A 26,423-nucleotide genomic window follows, 5' to 3' on the forward strand; every position below is an offset into this window, starting at 1 on the left:
GCTGAACAAGTATACACTCTTGAGTAGGGGCTATCTGAACATTGCCTCCCTATGAGCTAGATTTTCTTGCTGTGTTGAAGACCCATTAGGGCATTGGGCTGTGTACTGGTCTATAGTTGTAATCTCTTTGAAACATCACCTGTTTCCATTCTCTATTCTATCAAAATTCTAGGTACATAATGGACACACAAAATTTCTTTCAACAGCTTAACAAGTGGCACTCTTGACCTATAACACTAACCTGTGACATGGTATCAACTGACAGGGGAGGTAACTCTGAAGCCATGTCTATATCAGGAGGCCCTGTTTCATGACCTATAACACTAACCTGTGACATGGTTACAGGTATCTACTAACAGTGGAGGTAACTCTGATGCCATGTCTATATCAGGAGGCCCTGTTTCCTGACCTATAACACTAACCTGTGACATGGTATCTACTGACAGGGGAGGTAACTCTGAAGCCATGACTATATCAGGAGGCCCTGGTTCTGACCTATAACACTAACCTGTGACATGGTATCCACTGACAGGGGAGGTAACTCTGAAGCCATGTCTATATCAGGAGGCCCTGGTTCTGACCTATAACACTAACCTGTGACATGGTATCTACTGACAGTGGAGGTAACTCTGAAGCCATGTCTATATCAGGAGGAGGTCGGATGGTCCTGGTTCCTGACCTATAACACTAACCTGTGACATGGTATCTACTGACAGGGGAGGTAACTCTGAAGTCATGTCTATATCAGGAGGAGGTCGGATGGTCCTGGTTCCTGAACTATATCACTAACCTGTGACCTGGTATCTACTGACATGGTATGTAACTCTGAAGCCATGGTTCCTGACCTATAACACGGTATCTAATGACAAGGGTGGTAACTCTGAAGCCACGTCTATATCAGGAGGAGGCCCTGGTTCCAGACCTATAACACTAACCTGAGACATGGTATCTACTGACAGGGGAGGTAACTCTGAAGCCATGTCTATATCAGGAGGAGGCCCTGGTTCCACAATCATCTTTATGTTAATGCTGAACAAATCTCCATTTCTGTTGCTAGGATACTATAAATAATCTGATAAAAAAAAATATGTATGATAAGTTCATATCTACACAATTAATAGGTAACAAACCTCTGCAGAACATATACAAATATATCAAAGCATGTTATCACCTCATGGTTGCAAAGGGCAGTGTCCAGGTGGCATAAGGCTTCTCCCCTGTATCTGCTTTTATTTACACTTATAACAATACATTTGTACTTTGAAAAGGGCAATAATTTAACCTTTAATTTCCATACTTTTAATTTACTATTAGACATGTTAGAGACCAAAATATATATGAATAGAAAAATAAAAGTAAAATTTAAATGTGAATTGATAAACTCTTAAAGATCAATTGATTATTCAATCAACAGTCATGGTAAAAATTTGTCAAAAAATATATAACCATTCAGAAGTAAATGATGTTGCATATGCATATTAAAACAATTGAAAAGGGACCAATTGACTATACATGTATATGAAGATCTTACGGACCAATTGACTATACAAGTATATATGAAGATCTTACAAATGATTAGAAAGGGACCAATTGACTATACATGTATATGAAGATCTTACAAGTTCAAATTGAATTTTACCAATATTTGGTATTGGGTTGTAAAATTTAAAAGATAGGTCAAGAATGGTTGTTGATTGAGATATCTGCAGAAATTCAAAAAGTGAATAATTCAACCTCAATAAATCTTATTAATGTGATCTTCAATTTAACCTATTAGATAGAGATTTGATATGCATGCATAAGTCATGTTCAGCCATTAAAAGTAAAAGAATTTTAACATGGAAAGTGAAACAAAGATGAACCATTTTGTTGACTGATTCAACTGTAATACATAATTTTTAAATTCAACTAAGATGAATTGGAAATTTGAAACATATCTCCCTCTTCACATATATATCAAATCAACAATAAAACAATTCTACTATAATTTAAATAAACAAAATTATTAATTTCACTAGCAACAGCTGACTCAATCGCAAATATGTAACACTCCCAAACATGACCTCCCCCCCCCCCTAAACGTGTTCCATTCCCCCAAACTTGTCTATGTTCCTCAAACGTGTCCAATTCCCTAAAACTTGTCTATGTTCCTCAAACGTGTCCAATTCCCTAAAACTTGTCTATGTTCCTCAAACGTGTCCAATTCCCTAAAACTTGTCTATGTTCCTCAAACGTGTCCAATTCCCTAAAACTTGTCTATGTTCCTCAAACGTGTCCAATTCCCTAAAACTTGTCTATGTTCCTCAAACGTGTCCGTAATATTATTATACGCTTAGGGTTTATTCATGTATATCCTAAATGAAATCAATAACGTTAACACCAATTCTATGAGGGGGGACACAGTTGATGAATGGTAATTTATTAACTTGTGTTTGTTAAATGCTGTTAGTTATCAACATTGTAAATTTATTTTGTAACATATAAATTAATTTTTGACAAAAATTGCGAGCAAACATACAAATAATTCTAGTACAGTGGGATTAATCATTTACTATGTAAATTATTTTGTACCAATAGATGATTCCTTTTATAATAATCCTAATATTGAGAGGCTGGCTTATGGCAGGATTGACTTCCCTTTTTTCAGCAGTTCTGATATTTTAAAAGCTCTTCAAATCATAAACTGCCTTTAACAGCTGGTTATCATTTTTTTTAATAAATTTTAGGTTTTGAGCATCACCATGATCACTAAAGACTCACCAAATATTGCATTTTCATGTATTATTTGAACAACATCATGTTAACAATATATACTGTACAATCTATTACAGGAAATGTAGCGATTGGGCCTAAAATGTTTTGGGGTTATTCCTAATTAAAATCAGATGCTCCGCAGGGCGCAGCTTTATACGACCGCACAGGTTGAACCCTGAATGGTTGGGGCAAGTATGGACACAACATTCAAGCTGGATTCAGCTCTAAACTTGGATTGTGATTAATTGTTGACACAGCATAGGTTTCTGACACAGAATGAATGTGGTCTAATGAACCTAATTTTTTTGATTTGCCTTTGAGCAATTCACTATGCTGTTGAATATTAATCCTCTCAAAAAAATGTTTGAAGAAATTTTCTTTATATTTATGAAATTTCAAAAGAGAAAAATTGATCCCCCCCCAATTTTTTTTTCACATCCCCTATCCTTTATTCCAAAACTGATCTCAATTCCAATTTCTAATGGAGTTCATAACAATAATTACTCATTTAAATACATCATAAAATATATTAAAATGTAAAAAAGTGCTTGTTATCACTGAATGGTAAAGATTGTTTTAATTTATCAGTTGGTAGTAAAAGTGAATATACATTGTATATTGTATAAAACAATGATTTTAAGTTGATTCAACTACCTATTCTGGACAAAGAAAGATAACTCCAATTGAAAATAAATTTCTTGCTATTGCACAATATTGTGCACTTAGATATTTCTTTCTATTGCGCAATACTGTGCAATTTAAATACTTGCTATTGCACAATACTGTACAATTGAAGATTTCTTGCTATTGTGCAATACTGTGCAATTGAAAATTTCTTGCTATTGCACAATACTGTGCAATTGAAGATTTCTTGCTATTGCACAATACTTAATATAATAATTTTAGATCCTGATTTTGACCAACTTGAAAACTGGGCCCATAATCAAAAATCTAAGTACATGCTTGGATTCAGCATATCAAAGAACCCCAAGTATTCATTTTTTTTTTTAAATCAAACTAAGTTTAATTTTGGACCCTTTGGACTTTAATGTAGACCAATTTGAAAACAGGACCAACCAGATGCTCCGCAGGGCGCAGCTTAATACGACTGCACAGGTTGAACCCTGAACAGTTGGGGCAAGTATGGACACAACATTCAAGCTGGATTCAGCTCTAAACTTGGATTGTGATTAATTGTTGACACAGCATAGGTGTCTGACACAGAATGAATGTGGTCTAATGAACTAAAAAAAAAAATTTTGCCCCTTTGAGCAATTCACTATGCTGTTGAATATTAATCTCTCAAAAAAAGGTTTGAAGATATTTTCTTTTTATTTATGAAATTCCAAATGAGAAAAATTGACCCCCCCCCCCCCCCCCCCCCCCAATTTTTTTTTTCACATCCCCTATCCTTTATTTCAAAACTGATCTCAATTCCAATTTCTAATGGAGTTTGTAACAATAATAACTCATTTAAATACATCATAAAATATTAAAATGTAAAAAAAGTGCTTGTTTAAAATCACTGAATGGTAAAGATTGTTTTAATTTATCAGTTGGTAGTAAAAGTGAATATACATTGTATATTGTATAAAACAATGATTAAGTTGATTTAACTACCTATTCTGGACAAAGAAAGATAACTCCAATTGAAAATAAATTTCTTGCTATTGCACAATATTGTGCAATTAGATATTTCTTTCTATTGCGCAATTACGAAATTTTGCGGTCGGGCCAAAATAAATTAATAGTGTGTTTCCGGTTTCCCGACCCTACCTCCGTTTCTGACGCTGACCCTAAACATTTTATTGACAAAAAAAATAAAAAATATGAAAAATCCGGATTTTTCGGTCTGTCCGGATCCAACTTTTTGTTTAGAAAACTATAGATCTTCAAAACGTTTGATAGCAATGACCAATATAAATAAGTCAAGCATTTCAAAAACCAAGACTTTAAATAAACAAGCATGGCTGCAGCTATTTTTTAGCTGTCAAATATGCAAAATGTGATCACATGTTTGCAAAATATAATGACATCAATTCTGAATTATAACAATTTGATGAATATTTTTTAAGAACAACATGATGGGCAAAGAAAAGTTTTAAGACATACGAAAACATTTGTCATGATTTGACAAGACCATAATTGACCAATAATTTAAGAGTAAAATGAGATCAATTTACTGCTAAAATCAATCCAGCTTTTGTTGTAAAATATGCTGTTACCAATGTTGTAAAAATTGCTCTCAGAAATGATATGCTTTTGGGGATTTGACAGTTGGTGTTAATGATGACAAGAGGCAGACAATGTGCAACAAAAAATAGAAAGCTCTCCCCAGTAGGCAGACATGGTGTATGATTCATGTTCATTTATAAATGAATCTGCCCCTGCACCATGTCTACTTTTATTCTTTTAAAATTTTCTCTGGCTGGTCCCAGAACAGTTTATACCAGCATGACCAGAGATGGAAAATAAATCTACAATTTTTTTCCATATATTAAATATAAACTTATAAAGACAAAAGATTCTCACTTTTCTCAAAACCTGAAATTTTAATATTGTCAGAACCCCACCCTTAAAGATTAAATTCTGTCAAACATCAAAAGACATCTGTTTATTAAATAAAGAGGGTGCACGAGTATTGCCTTTCAAAAAATCATAGGCTGCTGCTTAGCATCGATATACTACTAAAAAAGCCCGGGGATGGGGGTGGGGGAGGGTAGGAATCTGTTCCCACATGTATACCCTTAACTTAAAGTTATGTTAAGCTTCTGCAGATACAAAAACGCTTCTGCAGATACAAAAACATTAAATTGAAAGGGAATTTTTATTATTAATGAAAATACATGTGGATTTAATTAAGTACTATTATGAATATCAAAGAAGCATGCAGGCACATCAAATGATTTCATTTGAATCTTTTTCTGCTATCATCGACAGAAAAAAAAGTTTTCATAAAATAAAATGTTTTACCTACCAACCCTACCTAATTTTCTTCAGGGTGAAATAGGAAACACACTATTTATTTATTTTGGCCTCGTATAAAAATTAAGAATCTACATACACAATTAGATTTGGCATATCAAAGAACCCCAATTATTCAATTTTTGATGAAATCAAACAAAGTTTGATTTTGGACCCCAATTTGGACCAACTTGAAAACTGGGCCAATAATCAAAAATCTAAGTACATTTTTAGATTCAGCATATCAAAGAACCCCAAGGATTCAATTTTTGTCAAAATCAAACTAAGTTTAATTTTCGACCATTTGGACCCTAATGTAGACCAATTTGTAAACGGGACCAAAAATATAAAATCTACATACACAGTTAGATTCGGCATATCAAAGAACCCCATTTTTTCAATTTTTGATGAAACAAGTACACTGCGAGCTACTGCTCACTGATGATACCCCCGCCGCAAGTGGATAATATTAATAGTGTAAAAATATGCAAGTGTTCGGTAAACAGGAAGTTGTCAAGTGATCAATCTGAAAACGCATCACACAGTAAAGCTGACTTATATAAATCCTGAAACAAAATTTCAGAAATCCTTGTATTGTAGTTCCTGAGAAAAATGTGACGAAAATTTTCAACTTGGCTATCATGTGTAAAATTGTACAAGTGTTCGGTAAACAGGAAGTTGTCAAGTGATCAATCTGAAAATGCATCACACCGTATAGCTGACTTAGATAAAGCCTGAAACCAAATTTCAGAAATCCTTGTATTGTAGTTCCTGAGAAAAATGTGACGAAAATTTTCAACTTGGCTATCATGTGTAAAATCATACAAGTGTTCGGTAAACAGGAAGTAGTCAAGTGATCAATCTAAAAACGCATCACACGGTATAGCTGACTTAGATTAACCCTGAAACCAAATTTCAGAAATCCTTGTATTGTAGTTCCTGAGAAAAATGTGACGAAAATTTTCAACTTGGCTATCAGGTGTAAAATCATACAAGTGTTCGGTAAACAGGAAGTTGTCAAGTGATCAATCTGAAAACGCATCACACGGTATAGCTGACTTAGATAAACCCTGAAACCAAATTTCAGAAATCCTTGTATTGTTGTTCCTGAGAAAAATGTGACGAAAATTTTCAACTTGGCTATCATGTGTAAAATCATACAAGTGTTCGGTAAACAGGAAGTAGTCAAGTGATCAATCTAAAAACGCATCACACGGTATAGCTGACTTAGATAAACCCTGAAACCAAATTTCAGAAATCCTTGTATTGTAGTTCCTGAGAAAAATGTGACAAAAGTTTCATGGGACGGACTGACTGACGGACGGACTGAAGGACTGACGGACAGACAGAGGTAAAACAGTATACCCCCCCTTTTTTAAAGCGGGGGTATAATCAAACAAAGTTTAATTTAGGACCCTTTGGGCCCCTTATTCCTAAACTGTAAAGACCAAAACTCCAAAAATCAATACCAAGCCGTGGTGTAGTGGTTAGTGCATTGGACTACTAACACAAAGGTTCCTGGTTCGATTCCCGTCTGGGATGAAAATTTCAGGGACTTAATTTTCGGCTCTCCCTTGACACCATTTGGGGCCGCTGATTTTTTCCTCAGTAAAATGGCTAAAAATATCCCGTTTTCTTTCGATTCTTTACTTAAAAATTCATCAGTATTTGCTTGAACCTTGAAGCAATTTTTATGGCGATTTTTTTTCCTCAGTAAAATAGGTAATAATATCCCGTTTTCATTCGATTTCCTTGCTTTTTTCTCTCTCAATAAAATGGCTAAAAATTACCCGTTTTGCTTCGATTTCCTTACTTTAGGAGTGGACTCACCAGTAATGCTTGAACCTGGAAGCAATTTGTTTTGCAAACATTTATTATCTGTATTTACAGACCGGCATTTTTGCTAGAAATCAAACTGGTAAGTTAAAAAAAACATCTAAAGCAAGATAATAGAATGCAAGATATGTTTTTGTTTTTTTTATCGAGGACCTTGAATTTCAATATTGTTGAAAGCAGAACAGACATGTATAGAACTACAACGAATGGCAGTGTTTAATATTTAATGACCATAATGTTCTCGTTTGATTGGGAGAAGTACTGTCTGACTAGACACGTTAAAAAAATATCCAACAGCTGATTCAGCTGGTAACGAATTTCCGATATCATAAAAGATTTACAATACAATGGGAACTTTCTCTGCTTAATTGCACCCCTAGGGCACGTCTAAATGAATTTTTTTATTTAATATAGGATTTGCTATATTTTTCTATAAATGAACTTTATCTTATTCTTAATAGAAAATGAAATAAAAAAAAAATGGGGTCACCGTGCATTTACGTTCACAATTTGCCTTTTAAAGAAGCATACATTTTTGTTGATGTCCTTTTTTTCTGTTGAACTAATAGGAGAAATAGCGGGAATATCGAAATAAAAAAAAAATTAAATTACAGAAATCGCTTAATTTTTACAATTATTTAGTTTATGTACAGCTTATTCGAAAAAATCAATAAAAAATATAGGTCACCGATGAGTTAAAAAAGATATTTCAATTTTAATGCCAAATATTGGCATTTTTGCACCAAAGGGAGATAATTTAGAACTTTTCAATGATATCGACATTTTAAAAGTCACCTGGGGTCAACAGGAATTGATTTTTTGAAATGATTTTTGTACCATATGATAAAGTAACAACTACTCAAGGTAATTAATAAAATTTGCAATGTAAAATAAAAGTTTATTTTTTTTCTGAAAATTTTATACCCGCGAGCCTCCTTAAGTCAGTTAAGTTTTATTTAAAACTGTTTAAAGCAAAGTTTTATACGCGTTCTCGTACGACATAGGAAATACGTTCTTTATATAAACAGATGGATGGCCACACGAAAAAAAAAAAACTAAAACAAATACTGAAATGGTTCACTTTTGAAAAAAAAACAATCCGGCAAATGACAGATATATCACGTATCATGATAATTGTTATAACCATGATAACTGTAAACTTGTGTTGTTTTTAATACAAATTTGTGAACATCTTGTCCATATTTCATTTTATTACTTCAAAAAAAAAATTTGGTGTAGAAAATTCAGGGGTGGAGCAGGTAGTTACGGCCCTGGCGAGTATGGTCTTGAGGAAACGATGATAGTCCATCGGACGGGGACGATAAATGGCTGACCCGTGTTAAGAGAGAGCCATATCTCTTGCACGTGAAAGACACCCTTGTAGATTTTGAAAAAGAGCATGCTAATGCTGCTACAAGGCAGCACTCACACCCGCAAAGTGGAAAGGGATTAATATAAGTTGCAAAACTTGTTTCCCAATCCACTATAAATAAATATGTTTAAACTAATAATACTAATGGTACAAAAACAAAAAAAATGCTAATTTGGACCCCTTTTTGGCCCCTAATTCCTAACTCTTTGAACCAAAACTCCCGAAATCAATCCCAACCTTCCTTTTGTGGTCATAAACCTTGTGTCAAAATTTCATAGATTTCTATTCTCTTAAACTAAAGTTACTGTGCGAAAAACAAGAAAATGCTTATTTGGACCCTTTTTGGCCTCTAATTCCTAAAATGATTAGACCAAAACTCCTAAAAATCAATCCCAACCTTCCTTTTGTGGTCATAAACCTTGTGTTAAAATTTCATAGATTTCTATTCACTTTTACTAAAGTTAGAGTGCGAAAACTAAAAGTATTCGAACGACGAGGACGCCAATTGCAACGTGATAGCAATATACGACGAAAAAAAATTTAAATTTTGCGGTCGTATAAAAATTAATGACTTCAGAAAGAAACTTCTTCTTACTACAAGTGTACATTGTGTAATGTAGACCGTTTTAGATAAAAATTGTGGAAATTAAAAAAAAATGTTGCCTTGTCAAATATAACTGATGGCACCAAATCAAATCAAATTGAAATCATTTTATTGGTGTAAAATCCAAATATCCAAATATTGGATTGTTACCAAGACAAACATGACAATCATTACAACACATATAATATTTAAATTCAAACAACATTCATATTCTATAATTAGATAAAGAAAGATGTGGTATGAGTGACAATGAGACAACTCTCCATCCAAATAACAATTTAAAAAAGTAAACCCTTATACATTAAGGTCAATGTACAGCCTTCAACATGGAGCATTGGCTCACACTGAACAACAAGCTATGAAGGGCCCCAAAATTAAAAGAGTAAAACCATTCAAATGGGACAACACGTTTAAATCTATATATAAAAAAAATTGTAAGGGTTCCGTGAAACCCAGTGTCTCGCCTACTTTTGCTGTAAATCGCAGGCTCAACCAAAATGAGGAAAAATATCAATAAAAACATTCCTCTTGATACTATCTTATGATTGTAAGAAGCTTCTGTCCAATTTTGGTAAAAATCTAGGATAGTTAATGAATCTAATAAATGTTTTGAAAACTTTAACTGCAGACTGTATGTAATGTTAACTGGACGAAAATCTAAGTCCATTTTTAAGTACAATACAGAAAAAATGGAGTTATCTTTTTACAAAATTAATTCTGGATACTATCTTATGATCATAAATAAGCTTCTGTCCAAGTTTGGTACAAACCCAGGATAGTTTAAGAAAGTTATTAAAATTTAAACCCGATGCTTCGCAGGGTGTAGCTTTATTCGACCGCAGAGGTTGAACCCTGAATGGTTGGGGCAAGTATGGACACAACATTCAAGCTGGATTCAGCTCTAAATTTGGATTGTGATTAAATAGTTGACACAGCATAGGTTTCTGACACAGAATGAATGTGTTCTAATGAACTTAAATTTTTTGTTTTCTCTTAGAGCAATTCACTATGCTGTTGAATATTAATCCTCTCAAAAAAATGTTTGAAGAAATTTTCTTTTTATTTATGAAATTTCAAATGAGAAAAATTGAACCCATTTTTTTTAATCACATCCCCCTTTCCCTTATTCCAAATCTAATCTCAATTAAAATTTCTAATGGAGTTTGCAACAATAACTACTCATTTAAATACATCATAAAGTATTTTAAAAAAGATGTAAAAAAAACTGGTTGTTATCACTGAATGGTAAAGATTATTTAATTTATCAGTTGGTAGTAAAAAGTGAATATACATTGTATATTGTATATAACAAAGATTTAAGTTGATTCTGGACAAAGAAAGATAACTCCAATCAAATAAATTCTTGCTATTGCACAATATTGTGCAATTAGATATTTCTTGCTGAGGGTGCTATAAACAGTTTCGTATAAAAAACTAGGGGTTATTCCCTGACTAAAAATAACCATGGAGGGAAACCCCTGTTTATTAACTCAATTGGTGCAAAAGTATCATGTTTTTTGTGTTTGATTGTAAAAAATAGTTAATTAGCTTTCAATTAAAACAGGTTGAATGATTGAAATATTTTTAAAAATTAAATTAACTTTACATGTTTTGAGGGGAGACAACTTTGTAAACATCCTGTTTTTTTGGCAGTGAAAATTGAAAACTTATTTGCAGCCACTGTAGCTCTTTTCGGAGCAGGAAACCGTACCCTGAAACAAGATTTTTTTGAAAGGCCAGGTAAAAACCTACAAATTTCATACAGTTTTGATTATGAAAAATGTGCATGGATCATGTCTTCATGTCTGTGCACATGACCTGGTTTCAAGTTTTTTCTGTCAAAATTAGAGCTTTTTTCCCCCCATGTTCATTGGATGGAATGTTTTTAATATATTAAAAGTACACATTATTTTTATTTCATTATAAACTAGGGAACATTCTGATTCCAGTGATATCAAGTTTTATACAAGTATCTTTATTAATCAGTCCACCACTAAGGGTCACTTATGCATGGTCCCTAAAAATGTGACGTCATAGAAAAAAACTGTTGATTGCACCCTTACTATTCTGGACAAAGAAAGATAACTCTAATTAAAAAATTCTTAAGGGTTCCGCGGAACCCAGTGTCTCGCCTACTTTGGCTGTTAATTGCCATGATTGCAGGCTCAACGAAAAAGAGGAAAAAAATCAATGAAAATATTCCTCTTGATACTATCTTTTGATTATAAGAAACTTCCATCCAAGTTTGGTAAAGTCCAGGATAGTTTATGAATCTAATAAATTTAAATGTTTTGAAAACTTTAACTGCAGATTGTATGTAATGTTAACTGGGAAAAACTAAGTCTATTTATAAGTAAAATACAGATACACAGGTACAAAGTTTTAACAAAATTTCCTTCTAGGTACTAGCTTTTGATCATAAACAAGCTTCTGTCTAAGTTTGGTACAAATCCAAAATAGAATAAGAAAGTTCATAATATTTTAAAAACTTTAACCACAGTGTGAATGTGTAGTTTCCTGTTAGAAAATCTAAGTCCATTTAAAAGTAAAATACAGAAAAAATGGATTTTTTTTTTTCAAGATTTACTTCTGGATACTATCTTATGATCATAAACAAGCTTCTGTCCAAGTTTGGTACAAACCCAGGATAGTTTAAGAAAGTTATTTAAATTTGAAAAACTTTAACCATAAAGTGAATGTAATCTTTCCTGGCAGAAAAACTAAGTCCATTTATAAGTAAAATACGGAAAAAATGGAATTTTATTTTTACCAAATTTAATTCTAGATACTATCTAATGATCATAAACAAGCTTCTGTCCAAGTTTGGTAGAAATCCAGTATAGTTTAAGAAAGTTATTTAAATTTGAAAAACTTTAACCCTAGAGTGAATGTAATTTTTTCCGGCGGAAAAACTAAGTCCATTTATAAGTAAAATACGGAAAAAATGGAATTTTATTTTTACCAAATTTAATTCTAGATACTATCTAATGATCATAAACAAGCTTCTGTCCAAGTTTGGTAGAAATCCAGTATAGTTTGAGAAAGTTATTAAAATTTCAAAAACTTTAACCACAGAGTGAATATTTGTGGACGCCTCCGACGACGCCGCCGACTGAATGTAGGATCGCTATGTCTCGCTTTTTCGACAAAAGTCGAAGGTTCGACAAAAATAATTTGCTATTTCACAATATTGTGCAATTAGATATTTCTTGCCATTGCGCAATACTGTGCAATTGAAAAGACTTGCTATTGCACAATACTTAATATAATAATTTTAGATCCTGATTTGGACCAACTTGAAAACTGGGCCCATAATCAAAAATTTGTAAGGGTTCCGCGGAACCCAGTGTCTCGCCTACTTTTGCTGTAAATCCCAGGCTCAACAAAAATGAGGAAAAAAATCTATAAAAATATTCCTCTTGATACTATCTTATGATTGTAAGAAGCTTCTGTCCAAGTTTGGTAAAAATCTAGGATAGTTAATGAATCTATTAAATGTTTTGAAAACTTTAACTGCAGACTGTATGTAATGTAGTTAACTGGAAGAAAATCTTAGTCCATTTAAAAGTAAAATATAGAAAAAATGGAGTTATCTTTTTACAAAATTTACTTCTGGATACTATCTTATGATCATAAATAAGCTTCTATCAAAGTTTGGTACAAACCCAGGATATTTTAAGAAAGTTAATTAAATTCTAAAAACTTTAACCACAGAGTGAATGTAATGTTTCACCGCAGAAAAACTAAGTCCATTTATAAGTAAAATACGGAAAAAATGGAATTTTATTTTTACAAAATATACTTCTGGATACTATCTTATGATCATAAACAGGTTTCTGTCCGAGTTTGGTACAAACCTAGGATAGTTAAAGAAAGTTATTAAAATTCTAAAAACTTTAACCACAGAGTGAATGTTATGTTTCCCCGCAGGAAAAACTAAGTCCATTTATAAGTAAAATACGGAAAAAGTGGAATTTTATTTTTACAAAATTTACTTCTGAATACTATCTTATGATCATAAACAAGCTTCTGTCCAAGTTTGGTAGAAATCCAGTATAGTTTAAGAAAGTTATTAAAATTTCAAAAACTTTAACCACAGAGTGAATATTTGTGGACGCCGCCGCCGACAACGGAAAGTAGGATCGCTTAGTCTCGCTTTTTCGACTAAAGTCGAAGGCTCGACAAAAATGAGAAGACCAAATTTAAATGTTTTGGAGGAGGTTATACTTTTGCAAGTACAAAAGTTCATAATGCAATTGTTATAAAATATATCATATAACATATACTATAAGATTTGTGAAATATGAAAGAGTGAAAATACTCCAGGTTTTAAAGTGCAGAGAATAGGAAAGGAGTAGGTTCAGTAAGACCCCTTTTTTGCCCCAAAATATAGCAGTTTTACAAAATTGTGATAATGCAATCGTTAAGCTATTTTGGAAAGTAGAATGATTCTGCTACATAAATATGGGCTGTTTTTGACAATAGAATGCATCAGGTACTAGCATCATAAAGTCATGCTAAATTACTGAAATCTTCACTATTTTAGCATTTTAGTTAAATTTTAGACGGTTTCCGTCTAAAATGAAAGTGGCCGCGTTCGTGTTTATTCATAATATTGAAATGTAAGTTGTATTTGATGATGATACATAATATATTGAGGATGAACACGGATGTGGCCACTTTTATTTTTGACAAAAACCATCTGAAAAGTAAAGATTTTTAAGCTTGAATCGGAGAGTTTTTAATGACTAAATCGGTTAAAATCTTTCACAAAAACTTATTGAATCAATTGAAATAGTCACTTAAGTGTTTAAAAAGTGTCTAAAATACTTCGTCAGATGAACTTGAAAATTGAGGCCAAAATCGGCCCTACTCCTTTTAACTGAGCTTGGCTTATATTCAACATGACTGAAAGGACGACCCCACTTTTACCAAGTTTATAATGCCGGTTTTATAAGACCTAAAGTAATTTTTTTCTATTTTTGTCGAGCCTTGGACTTTAGTCGAAAAAGCGAGACTAAGCGATCCTACATTCCGTCGTCGGCGGCGGCGTCCACAAATATTCACTCTGTGGTTAAAGTTTTTGAAATTTTAATAACTTTCTTAAACTATACTGGATTTCTACCAAACTTGGACAGAAGCTTGTTTATGATCATAAGATAGTATCCAGAAGTTAATTTTGTAAAAATAAAATTCCAAATTATTCTGTATTTTACTTATAAATGGACTTAGTTTTTCTGCGGGGAAACATTACATTCACTCTGTGGTTAAAGTTTTTAGAATTTTAATAACTTTCTTAAACTATCCTGGGTTTGTACCAAACTTGGACAGAAGCTTATTTATGATCATAAGATAGTATCCAGAAGTAAATTTTGTAAAAAAAATAAATCCATTTTTTCTGTATTTTACTTTTAAATGGACTTAATTTTTCTGCGGGGAAACATTACATTCACTCTGTGGTTAAAGTTTTTTAAATTTTAATAACTTTCTTAAACTTTCCTGGGTTTGTACCAAACTTGGACAGAAGCTTATTTATGATCATAAGATAGTATCCAGAAGTAAATTTTGTAAAAAAATAAATCCATTTTTTCCGTATTTTACTTTTAAATGGACTTAGATTTTCTTCCAGTTAACATTACATACAGTCTGCAGTTAAAGTTTTCAAAACATTTATTAGATTCATCAACTATTTTTAATTTTTACCAAACTTGGACAGAAGCTTCTTACAATCATAAGATAATATCAAGAGGAATATTTTTATTGATTTTTTACCTCATTTTTGTTGAGCCTGCAATTTAAAGCAAAAGTAGGCGAGACACTGGGTTCCGCGGAACCCTTACAATTTTTTTTTTAATGAAATAGTAAAATGAGAACATATTTTTGAAAATTCAAATGACAATAACAAAGTAACATATGTGCATGTATAATACGGACACTAGAAATATAGCTCCAGTAAAAGAAAAGAAAAAGATTAATATAGACACATTTTGGTGTTTAATAAGAAATGGACTCATTTAGGCGTTTATACAAATGACACATTTTGGTGCCCTTTTACAACTAGACATGTTATGCAGTTCAGTGACATCATGTGGACAATTTGGGGAAATTGGAGAAGTTTCTGAGTGTTACATATACCCCAAAATTGTTTTGCGGTTGTATAAAAAGGCATATATTGCAGAGTGGAACTGTTTAATCCAGTGGCAGCTCCAGACATTTTCATAAGTGGGGGCCAACTGACTGCCCAAGAGGGAGCCTGTTCCTGTCACGCTTCAGTGATTTCCTATATATTAACCAACCAATTTTTTCCACAAAAGAGGGGGGCCCAGGCCCTTGCCCTCACCCCTACCCCTAAATCTACCTCTGTAATCTGCAAAACCCACACAAATATTGATACACTACTCGTTTGTGATGGGTGTCTTTGTAATTTCACAAAGTCGAGGGTCTATCTATGTGTCATTACTGACAAAAAGGAGTCTCCTTCCAAAGCAGGGTTTGACTCTTGAAAGGGGGTCTGTAAATTGAAGTTTCAGTCAAATTCATGGTTTATTTTAATTGTCCCCAATTTGATGAAAATGCCGCATATTTTCCCAATAAAAAAGGGTAGAGGTAGTTTTGAATAAAGCCAACACTGAGTGTCAAATGTAACAATAACTTTTAATTATTATTTCATTTCATAGTAGCCAGTGCCAAAATAAATATACAATTTAAATAATCTTAAAATTAAATTGTTGATGGAATCATACATCTAGTCTATATTTGAATTATGCATCTTGTCTATAATACAGCTTATTGATATTTGTCTCCCATTATTGGTATTAACAACGGTTCGCGATTTTTTTTTACGTCATACATTGAAATACAAAATACTGACGCAACAACAGAATGTGATTGTTGTGCATGTTGTATGAGTGTATGACTTCAAAGTTCAAGCGGGCAGTTTCTCCAGTCAACCGGTACAAAACTAGCAATAACGCACATATTCATCTTATCCCTATTCCCGGCCAACACGAAAATCTGCCCCGCTTGAACTATTGACATCATACAACAATCACTTTTCCATTGTGGCGTCAGATATTGTGTATTATGACGTCAAAATTTTATGGGAACCTGTGTGATGGCAGACAAAAGGTGTAATGAATCATGCATACTTTAGCTGCCATAATAATATGATTACAAATTTGCCAGTATTTACTTCATGACAATGTCAATGACACAGATTTGTGAGATGGAACAAAGGAATTGACTCTATTGCTGTCTCATATCAGTTTTCAATCTATTTCAGTTTATAAAGGGCCAAAAACGTCCAACTAAACGACACGCTAACAAACTCACGTCAATCACGGCGTTAACGTCGTTTCGTAAGATCGCAACCGGAAGTTACAAGTTTAATAATATTATAATTACAGATTTTTATGAAAATTCAATAAAAATTTAAACCAGCAATTGACCTACATTTCTTTTACGTATATCATATGAAGTGTTTGCGAATCGGGCTCAGAACAAAAGCAAGTGAATGGCCGCTAGGTCATGTCCGCTTCGCCCGCTTCGAACAATATTTTGGCTCATTTTATTCAATAGAGACAAAAAACTCACCTTTCGTATGACACACTTGATGTATTTATTCACATTTTATGCATATTTTGCACATAAAATCCATGCATGTATGTCAAAGTCTTCTGTCATTATGTCGTCCCATTGAAGCTTCTTTTTAAAAAATGGCGGATATAGAATGGAGTCGGTGCTCGCTGTTGTCATAATTTGATGACGTCACAAATCTTATGTCGAGATTTATACGACGCTTTATTTTTTCGACAGTGTCGAGATAAAAATAAAAACATTTACAAATATCTGTAAGCTTTATAAAGATGTTTTGTTTAAGTAAGCTAATTTGATCCGAAAAGATAATTTTGCATACTGATAATATTTCATTGAAATATTCACGTGATGAAATAGTCAAAATAATTGATTTCATATTCTATAGATGACGATTAATTTGTGAAATATTAATCACAGAAAACAAATAAAAAAATATTAAACAACAATACAGCAAACAATTATATTAACAGTAAGATATTGATAATATTAATAAATAATAATATTGAAAATAAATATCAATAAAAATAATAATATTCATAATATTAAATATTGTTGTCCTGAACATGCATGATCATGCATGAACTATTTGCCACTAGAAGTAAAGCTAACAATCAATCAATCATAATCAATCATAATAATATCCATAATGTCCAAAATATTATTAAATAATATTAATATTATTAATAATAAATAATATCAATATTATCAACAATAAATAATACCAATATCATTAATAATAAATAATATCAATATAATAAATAGTATTAATAATAAATATTATTGTATAGCAATATAATATTTCCCACAGAACGTAACCAAAAGTTAGCGTGCAATAAATTCTAATATTGCACTAGTGCAATAAATCTTCAAAAATCATGACGTCATTAACGTTTAAATCTGAGTTTAAACCAAGTTTTACTTTCAAATATTATATTGCTATACAATAAAAGGGTTATTGCATGAATATTGGGGAATATTGTCCCTCGTAGAACATATATTGCACTCGCAAGCTCGTGCAATATAAGATTCTACTCGGGACAATATTCCCCAATATTCATGCAATAACCCTATAATATCAATATTATCAACAATAAATAATACCAATATCATTAATAATAAATAATATCAATATAATAAATAGTATTAATAATAAATAAAAGTTAACGTGCAATAAATACCAATATTAATAATAAATAATATCAATATTATTAATAATAAATAAAATCAATATTATTAATAATAAATAATATCAATATTATTAAAAATAAATAAAATCAATATTATTAATAATAAATAATATCAATATTATTACTAAAAGTTAACGTGCAATAAATACCAATATTAATAATAAATAATATCAATATTATTAATAATGAATTATATAAATAGTATTAACAATAAATAATATCAATATTATTACTAATAAATAATATCAATATTATTACTAATAAATAATATCAATATTATTACTAATAAATAATATCAATATTATTACTAATAAATAATATCAATATTATTAATAATAAATAATATCAATATAATTAATAATTAATAATATCAATATGATTAATAATAGATAATATCAATATTATTAATAATAAATAATATCAATATTATTATCAATAAATAATATCAATATTATTGAAAAGCAATATAATATTTCCCACAGAAAGTTAACGTGCAATAAATAGTGAATATCATAAAACTTTTTCAATAACGCATCCGTATCAACCCGAGACACCAATATAATCCCAAGAGCTCTGCTCGAGGGATTATATTGGTTGAGGGTTGATATGGTGTGTGATATTGAAAAAGCAATATCATATACACTTTATTATATACATGAACCTCAAGTAAAAAAAAATTATGTAACATGACGTCATACAGATAAGGAGGTTAACATGACGTCATACAGATTAGGTATTTGATAAAGGATCATAAAGCCTTCAACAGTGACTTCAATCGATGGCATGACGTCATACATAATAAAGGTGTGATAAAGCTTTTGCAACCGTGCTGATATCGATATCATCACGGGTGGCTGATACAGCAAGCTTGCCAATGACTGTATTACACATACCATTTATCTGTATTTACTACTAAGTATATAATAAATACCAATATTGCACTAGTGCAATAAAGCTTCAAAATTCATGACGTCATGAACGACAAAATCTTAGTTTAAACCAATTTTTAATTTCAAATATTATACTGCTATACAATAAAAGGGTTATTGAATTTGCATGAATTTTGGGGAATAACCCTTTAATATCAAGTTGATTAATAATAAATAATATCAATATTATTAATTATAAATAATATCAATATTAAAAATAAATAATAAGACATATTATAGTAATATGCATATAATTGATGTAAATAATAATTAAAATAATAAACATATTAACATTAATAATAATTATAATAATAAACATATTAATATTTATAATAATTATAATAATAAACATATTAATATTAATAATAATTATAATAATAAACATATTATATAAATAATAATTATTATAATAAACATAAATCTATTGATATGCATAATAAATAATAATGATATATAATAAACATTATTAATATTAATAATATTTATAAAACAATATGATAATATTAATAAATATTTTGATGAAATTAATAAAAATATTTTTAATGATATTACTTATAGTTTGACAAAAATCAGTATCAATAGAATTAATCATTTTTTTATTATATTAATAATATTTTTAAAAATGATCTTTTAATTGATATTTTATCTATTCATTTTTGGAAGTCCACTTGCATAATTTGCATGCTATCATAGTCGTGTTTAGTTGTAAAGATTTGTGTATACTGTTTAGGGGTAAGGCGTAGTGGGCAGTTTTCTATATTAATTTCCTGTGGCGTATTTATTTCCTAGACGTGCCTCGTGTGCTGTACACACATCATTCGTTGTTCTTCATACATCCCGTGTTATTGCTTCATGACTATAATTGTTAAATTCTTGTCATTCATTCTTGCTAACGTGCTGTCTATAATGTCACTGTATATCTTTGAATCATATGACGTGACTCTGTACAGGGACTTTCTATCTATACTATATCAGCACAGGTACTTGTCTCAAAAAAAAATTTTGAGTATATCAGGGTAGAAAGTCCCTGCTTTGTACTAGTATTCTTGGCTATCATTTATGACAATTTCCTCTGTAAGTGAGCTTTTTTTTGCTTCTTTGTTACATATTTGTATATGTTTATAGTGATTAAGATTATGTACAACACTATACTAACTGTCGTACTCCTATATTTTTGACATTTTACCTATTTCGTCTGTTTGTTTTGTTCACACATAGTTGTCAATATAATGGAATTATATATGACTGTCATATAAGTGAGAGGTTTAGCTAGCTATAAAACCAAGTTTGATTCACCATTTTCTATGTAAGAACATGTGTGTACCAGGTCATGAATATGACAGTGTTGTTTTCCATTCGTTTGATGTGTTTCAACTTTGAGCTTTTTAATTTGCTATTTGATTTTAGGGACTCTCCGTTTTAAATTTTCCTTTGAGTTCAGTATATGCCATGATAGGGGATTTTACTTTTTTCGTACAAAAGATAGACTAAATACAAATTCTTAACCAAAGTTATGTCACATCTCATATTGATTCGCGCCTTCTTTATTTATATATTTGTTCGTCTTTCCACAGTAGCGACAAAATACATGTTATATATATATATATAATACATATATCATGCACATAGTTGTACTTTGTCATTATTTTGTTGCAATAACCATTTATTTGTTATTAAATGTGTTAGTGCTAATAAATTTTCATTCATAAAGTTATCATTTTCCCGCATTACGTTTATTGTTCGCATTTCACGTGTATTTTATGCTTGAAAAATGAAACTCTTCTTAAAATCGGCTCGCTTAAATCGTCATTATACATGAGGGGGAGGACAGGGGGTACCCTTCTCCCACCCCTCTTCTCCTTTCTCCTACCCCTGTTCTCCTTTCTCCCATTAGAATAAAACATCTCCTTTTGATATTTTTTTGTTGAAATATTAGATAATTTTTTAAAAGGAGAGATATTTTACTTTTTCTCCTTTCTCCAACTTTTTCTCCTTTCTCCCAGCCTTCCTCTCCTTTCTCCTACCCCCATTCTCCTTTCTCCCACCCCTTTCTCCTTTCTCCTACCCCCTTTCTCCCTGTCTCCCTTACCCCTGTCCTCCCCCTCATATATTGTGTTAAATATTTATATGTAAATCAGAATCGAACTGAAAATGCCATGGCAAAAACCGACCAAATACCATGAATACTTTCATAGATTGGTTTTGGAGAAGACTTTAAAGTTGAAAAACTTGTGTCTAATCCATTTGTCATTTTTGAACAATAAAATATTGTTAAACTTAAAACTGTAGATTGTTTTCCCTCAAACACCGCATATATTTCTTTCCCTTTTTGCGTGCCTTCAGAGTTTTGTATAGCGCGATTTTCAAATGGTGAAGTGGTCTCGAACATTTCGGGAAAAGACTGATTTTTATCATTCAAACTGATTTATCTTTAAAATGAGATTATGGAATCCTCTTTTTTAAAATGACATTTGGTTTGATTATTTGTACCAATTTTCACGAAAACGTAAATATTGCAATTAAAAAAACAATGATAAATGTACAGCAAAAAATGACGTTTTTCTACACTAGTGAACATTTTATAAATTTGAGTTATTTCTAAACAAAAAAATCATAAATTTTTAGGATATACTTATTTAAAAATAATTTAACAAAAAACAGCTAAAAACTTGCGTATTTTCTCTCAAAACAAAAAAGTTATGCCTTTCTGTCGGAAGGAAAAATGCGTCCACAAATCCGAATTTTAAGCAAATATCTGAATTTTCGTCCTCATTTTACTCAAAAATTAGCACATGAAGGTATATATTTTATTTTATATTTGATTTAATCAGGTAAAACATAGAATGTATGGAACTGTTCATCAGAATTCTAATACGAATATGAGACTTGCATGATCAATCATCGGTATCACATAGTCCAAATGTTTATGACGTCTATAGCAAGGTTATTGTATTATTTTTCTGGTACGCCTACCAACGTCTGGTAAGACTATTTCTTTCTGGGACGCCTTCCTACGTAAAAAAGGTGTGGAAGGCGTCCCAGACAAAAATAAAATAGCCTTGACATGTCATAATTATTTGGACTGGGTATCACACTGATAGATATCATAGGTCAAGCGTGCTTCATAACATGACCTAGACCAGAGCAATGAAAGTCTACACGATATGCTAGAGCTTAATATCCATACCATTCTTTAATTCCTTGATAGAAAATACTGCTTACATTGTAGCTACATATTGCTTTTGAAATTAAGTAATTCACATCACTAGTTTGTTGACCGTTATTGAAAATCTGTGTTACATATGACAACGGATAGTCATACGTTCAAATTGTTACAGCCACAATCCAGTCATCTGTTCCTCAAATGGGACATGACCAGAGATGACAAACCACCGAATACAAGGGTGCTATACATCTAGTTATCCTTCAGGAGCACACGGTTATTGTTGGGTTCTTGTTACTCATTGTTACTCGGTCTTTAGTTTCTATGTATTGTTGGGTTCTTGTTACTCGGTCTTTAGTTTCTATGTATTGTTGGGTTCTTGTTACTCATTGTTACTCGGTATTTAGTTTCTATGTATTGTTGGGTTCTTGTTACTCGGTCTTTAGTTTCTATGTATTGTTCTTGTTACTCGGTATTTAGTTTCTATGTATTGTTGGGTTCTTGTTACTCGGTCTTTACTTTCTATGTATTGTTTTAGAGAAAGTTGTTTGTCTTTTCGTCCGGGTTTTTGTTTTGCAATAATGTTTTCGGTTTCTCTTCGACTTATAATTTTGATAGCCTCTTTGTAATTTCTTCCTCTTCTACATTTTGGATATTTTGTTTTTCAACTACTTAAATGGCATTCCTATTAAGAATAAGAATAAGAATAAGAATAAGAATAAGAATTTTATTAGTTTGAAATCCAAACAATAGGATTGTTACTAAAATACACAACAAAAAAAAACAAACAAACAGGCATATTAAAATTACAAAACGATAGTCAATAAACAGTTACACTACAAACATGTAGCATTGAAAGAAAAACAAAAACATAGATCAATAGTATTAATTATAATACTATTATTGACAGCATGCCTCCTCTTTAAAGTTATGTATTAAAATATTATGCTTATGTATCAAAAAATATGTTATAATATACATTACACAGTTCATATATTGACATTATAATTGTTTCTCTCATTATACATTTCACTTATGTAGTTAACAATGATAAGTAAAATATCACTTTCTTCACAGGAAAATATAAAATCAAATTTATTTTCTTCACTCATGGAATTAAAACAGGGGACAATATTAGAAATTTCATTAAACATTTTGATCCTAGTTTTATTAATTTCTGAACATGTAATGATGAAATGAAATTCATCTTCCAACTCTTTATGGCATAAAGGACATATTCTATTTTCTAGAGCTGTTTTGTTGTATCTTCCACGTTCAACAGCCAACATACTATTACTTATTCTTATTTTAGCATAATTTTTTGTAACATTTTTATCTAAATTCAATAAAAGGTACTTTTCTAGTTCATACTTAACTTTAAATTTTCTGTAGGTTCTTAGTTTATTTCCATTTATTGAATTTTCATCATTAAAGAGACAATTTTTCCAAAATATAATGTAATTTTCATTGAGCTTCTTCACGACGGCTAATAGTAATCGTTTTTTAGAGAAGGTACATTGATTTTCCCAAACATGAGTGAAATTTAATTTTGAAAGTAGCATTTTAACTTTTGAAGCAAATCCATCATTTAACTGCTTGTTAGCTTTATAAACATTATATAATAAAGACTCATTTTCATTTGACTTTAAAATATGTAACCAAAATCCTATAGAAGACTTAAGGGCCTGTATACCAATAGGGTACATTCCCAATTCAGCTAATACAGCTGTATTTACTGCCTTTGAATTAACATTTAGAAGACCTTTCGCAAATTTGATTTGGAGTTTTACTGATTCCATAGATAAATATTGAGATTCAAGAGTTTTGTTGTTCTTCACAATATTTAGCGACCATATCTCACTACAATACAGTAATATTGGACTAACACAAGAATTAAATAGTTTCATATGGGAAGAAACATCCATCTTATCTGAGTAGAGTATTTTTTTAATACAAAACAATGCCTTAGAAGCTTTTTTACATAGGAGATTTACAGCATTAGTGAAAATTCCTGATGGCTTGAATAGTATACCTAAATATTTATATTCTGTGCAACATTCATGATTGTAGCATCTCTGCTTCTTTACTTGTTTCTATATTCAAAACAGTTTCTCACAATAATTAAGAATAAGCTGACACAATCTTTTAACTTCACGCACGTTTCGCTATTTAGATGTTTTTGTCACACAAAATATTGCGAACATGTTGATCACATCTATTCCAGTCAAACCAAGGATATTCGTAAAGTAAACTTTACAAATCCTTGATCAAACTAATGATACTACATATACAGTAGGGTCTGCTTCAGAGTTTTGCTTAAATCTAGAAATTAACCGTACAGCAAACTACGCTGTTCTTTCCGCTTGAATGGGAAGATGATGACGTATTGAATATATATGTTGTGCTTTATCTGGAGATCTGGACTCATTTTGATGTATATTTCCTGTTAAATTTTTATTCACAATTTCTATAAATTCGGAACTGTATAAATAAAAGTTAACTGCTTAGGACTTTTTTGTTCTTAGGACATTTCAGATTGTGATGCTCAAAAATATTTCATTTGTGATTAAAGGCATTATTTGCTTTTCTCAAGCTTTCAGTCTCGAGTTTACATGATGAAAGTTATTCCAAGATCATGTGACACGTACAGAAATCAGTATAAACCAATATCAATATTCTGATGATTGATAAGCTTACTATACGGAAACCATGTATAAAATATTACTGATATTAAATTTCCAGGAATTATCACGCAACATTCTCCATAGAATGACACGTTGTAAACATATTGAATAGGCTGAGCCGAACAATGCTAGAATAGGTGAGCTAGAATTTATTATTCAGAACACAAAATACATGTATAGCTATATAAAAGTGATATATATATCTACAAAATAATGTGCTCTTATATATATATTAGTCAACCACAAGGATTACAGGAAAGAACTAGAAAGTTTGCAACCAAAAGCACAGAAAAAAATGTATCGTTTTCTAAATATGGTTTAGTATATATACAAAATTGTATTGCAGCTTAAAGATATTATAACCACATGCATCACATTAATTTACGATTCGATCAATGGCAAATCATAAAAAGATGTGAACAGCTGAAACTACTTACTCATGAAAATTCCATTGCATAAACAAATTAGGATCGAGATATTGATAAGACCTGTTCGGACTCCGCATGTGTTTCTCGGAAGAAAGTGATGAAAACGTCCACTTCCTCGTGCGAGAAATAAATCTTGAAAAAAATATTTGATTAACATAAAAAGTAAAATGACTTATCAATTAAAAATATAGAAAGATGGCCCGAAAAATGGGAAAATATTCAACTGATAAAACAAACAGCTATATAGCCTTATTTCAATGATAACAGAAAAAATTACGAAAAACAAATATGAAATTCATAAACCAACGTCAACCACTAAACTACAGCAAGGAGCCAGATTTGGGACAGGCACATTAAGACTGTGGCGGGGATAAACGTATTTGAAGGTGCAAACCTTCCCCTAACCTGATACGGTGGTATAACATTACGACATAAAAACAAACTGTAAAAATCAGTCGAAAAGAGCTTAACTCGTCAGATCGATACAAACAGAATAAAATATCTTACAAAAACAGACGGATGTTTTGTATAAAACTTTTATGTAAAATGGGAAAAACAGTTGTAAAAAGGCTAGTCGTTTAAAAAGCTAAGATATAAAGCTATGATTGTCCATGAATTCCTCTAACTGCCTCAGTCTCCTAGTGAGACAGTCTCCTAGTGAGATTATCTCTTGCTTATGGAGAATACTTTTACCGCAAATTTTGGGAATTTCGAGGATGTTTAGACAAAATAATGGAAGTTTAAAGATATTTTGAACACCGACAAAACTTATCAATGTTAATTTCATGCACGAAAGTTAAACAAAATGAAGACACAGACTTGAATAGGCCCAAGGTAGGGGGTAACAGCGACTCTTTGATAGTCACAGTCCAAACAAAATCTCAACTTTAATAGACACGGAAACCA

General features: G+C 31.2%; 1 protein-coding gene across 4 annotated transcripts in view; it reads right to left on the reverse strand.

Moving 5' to 3' along the window:
* Positions 1 to 17,269, reverse strand: part of LOC134714889 (uncharacterized) — a 38,719-nt gene extending 21,450 nt beyond the window's left edge. Inside the window, exons 1-2 of one of the 4 annotated variants that reach the window (XM_063576591.1) lie at positions 17,124 to 17,269; positions 936 to 1,072 (exon numbers count right to left, since the gene is read on the reverse strand). In XM_063576591.1, coding sequence (XP_063432661.1) covers positions 936 to 1,016 — 81 coding nt within the window. In that variant the 5' untranslated portion in view covers positions 1,017 to 1,072; positions 17,124 to 17,269. Of the gene's footprint in view, positions 1 to 241; positions 401 to 422; positions 714 to 790; positions 1,073 to 17,123 lie in introns of those variants that run through there. The other 3 variants (XM_063576606.1, XM_063576598.1, XM_063576583.1) reach the window with 3 other exon arrangements.
* Between the last annotated feature and the right edge of the window lie 9,154 nt (positions 17,270 to 26,423).

This window comes from Mytilus trossulus, chromosome 1 (genome assembly GCF_036588685.1).
Source record: "Mytilus trossulus isolate FHL-02 chromosome 1, PNRI_Mtr1.1.1.hap1, whole genome shotgun sequence".
Lineage (NCBI taxonomy): Eukaryota > Metazoa > Mollusca > Bivalvia > Mytilida > Mytilidae > Mytilus > Mytilus trossulus.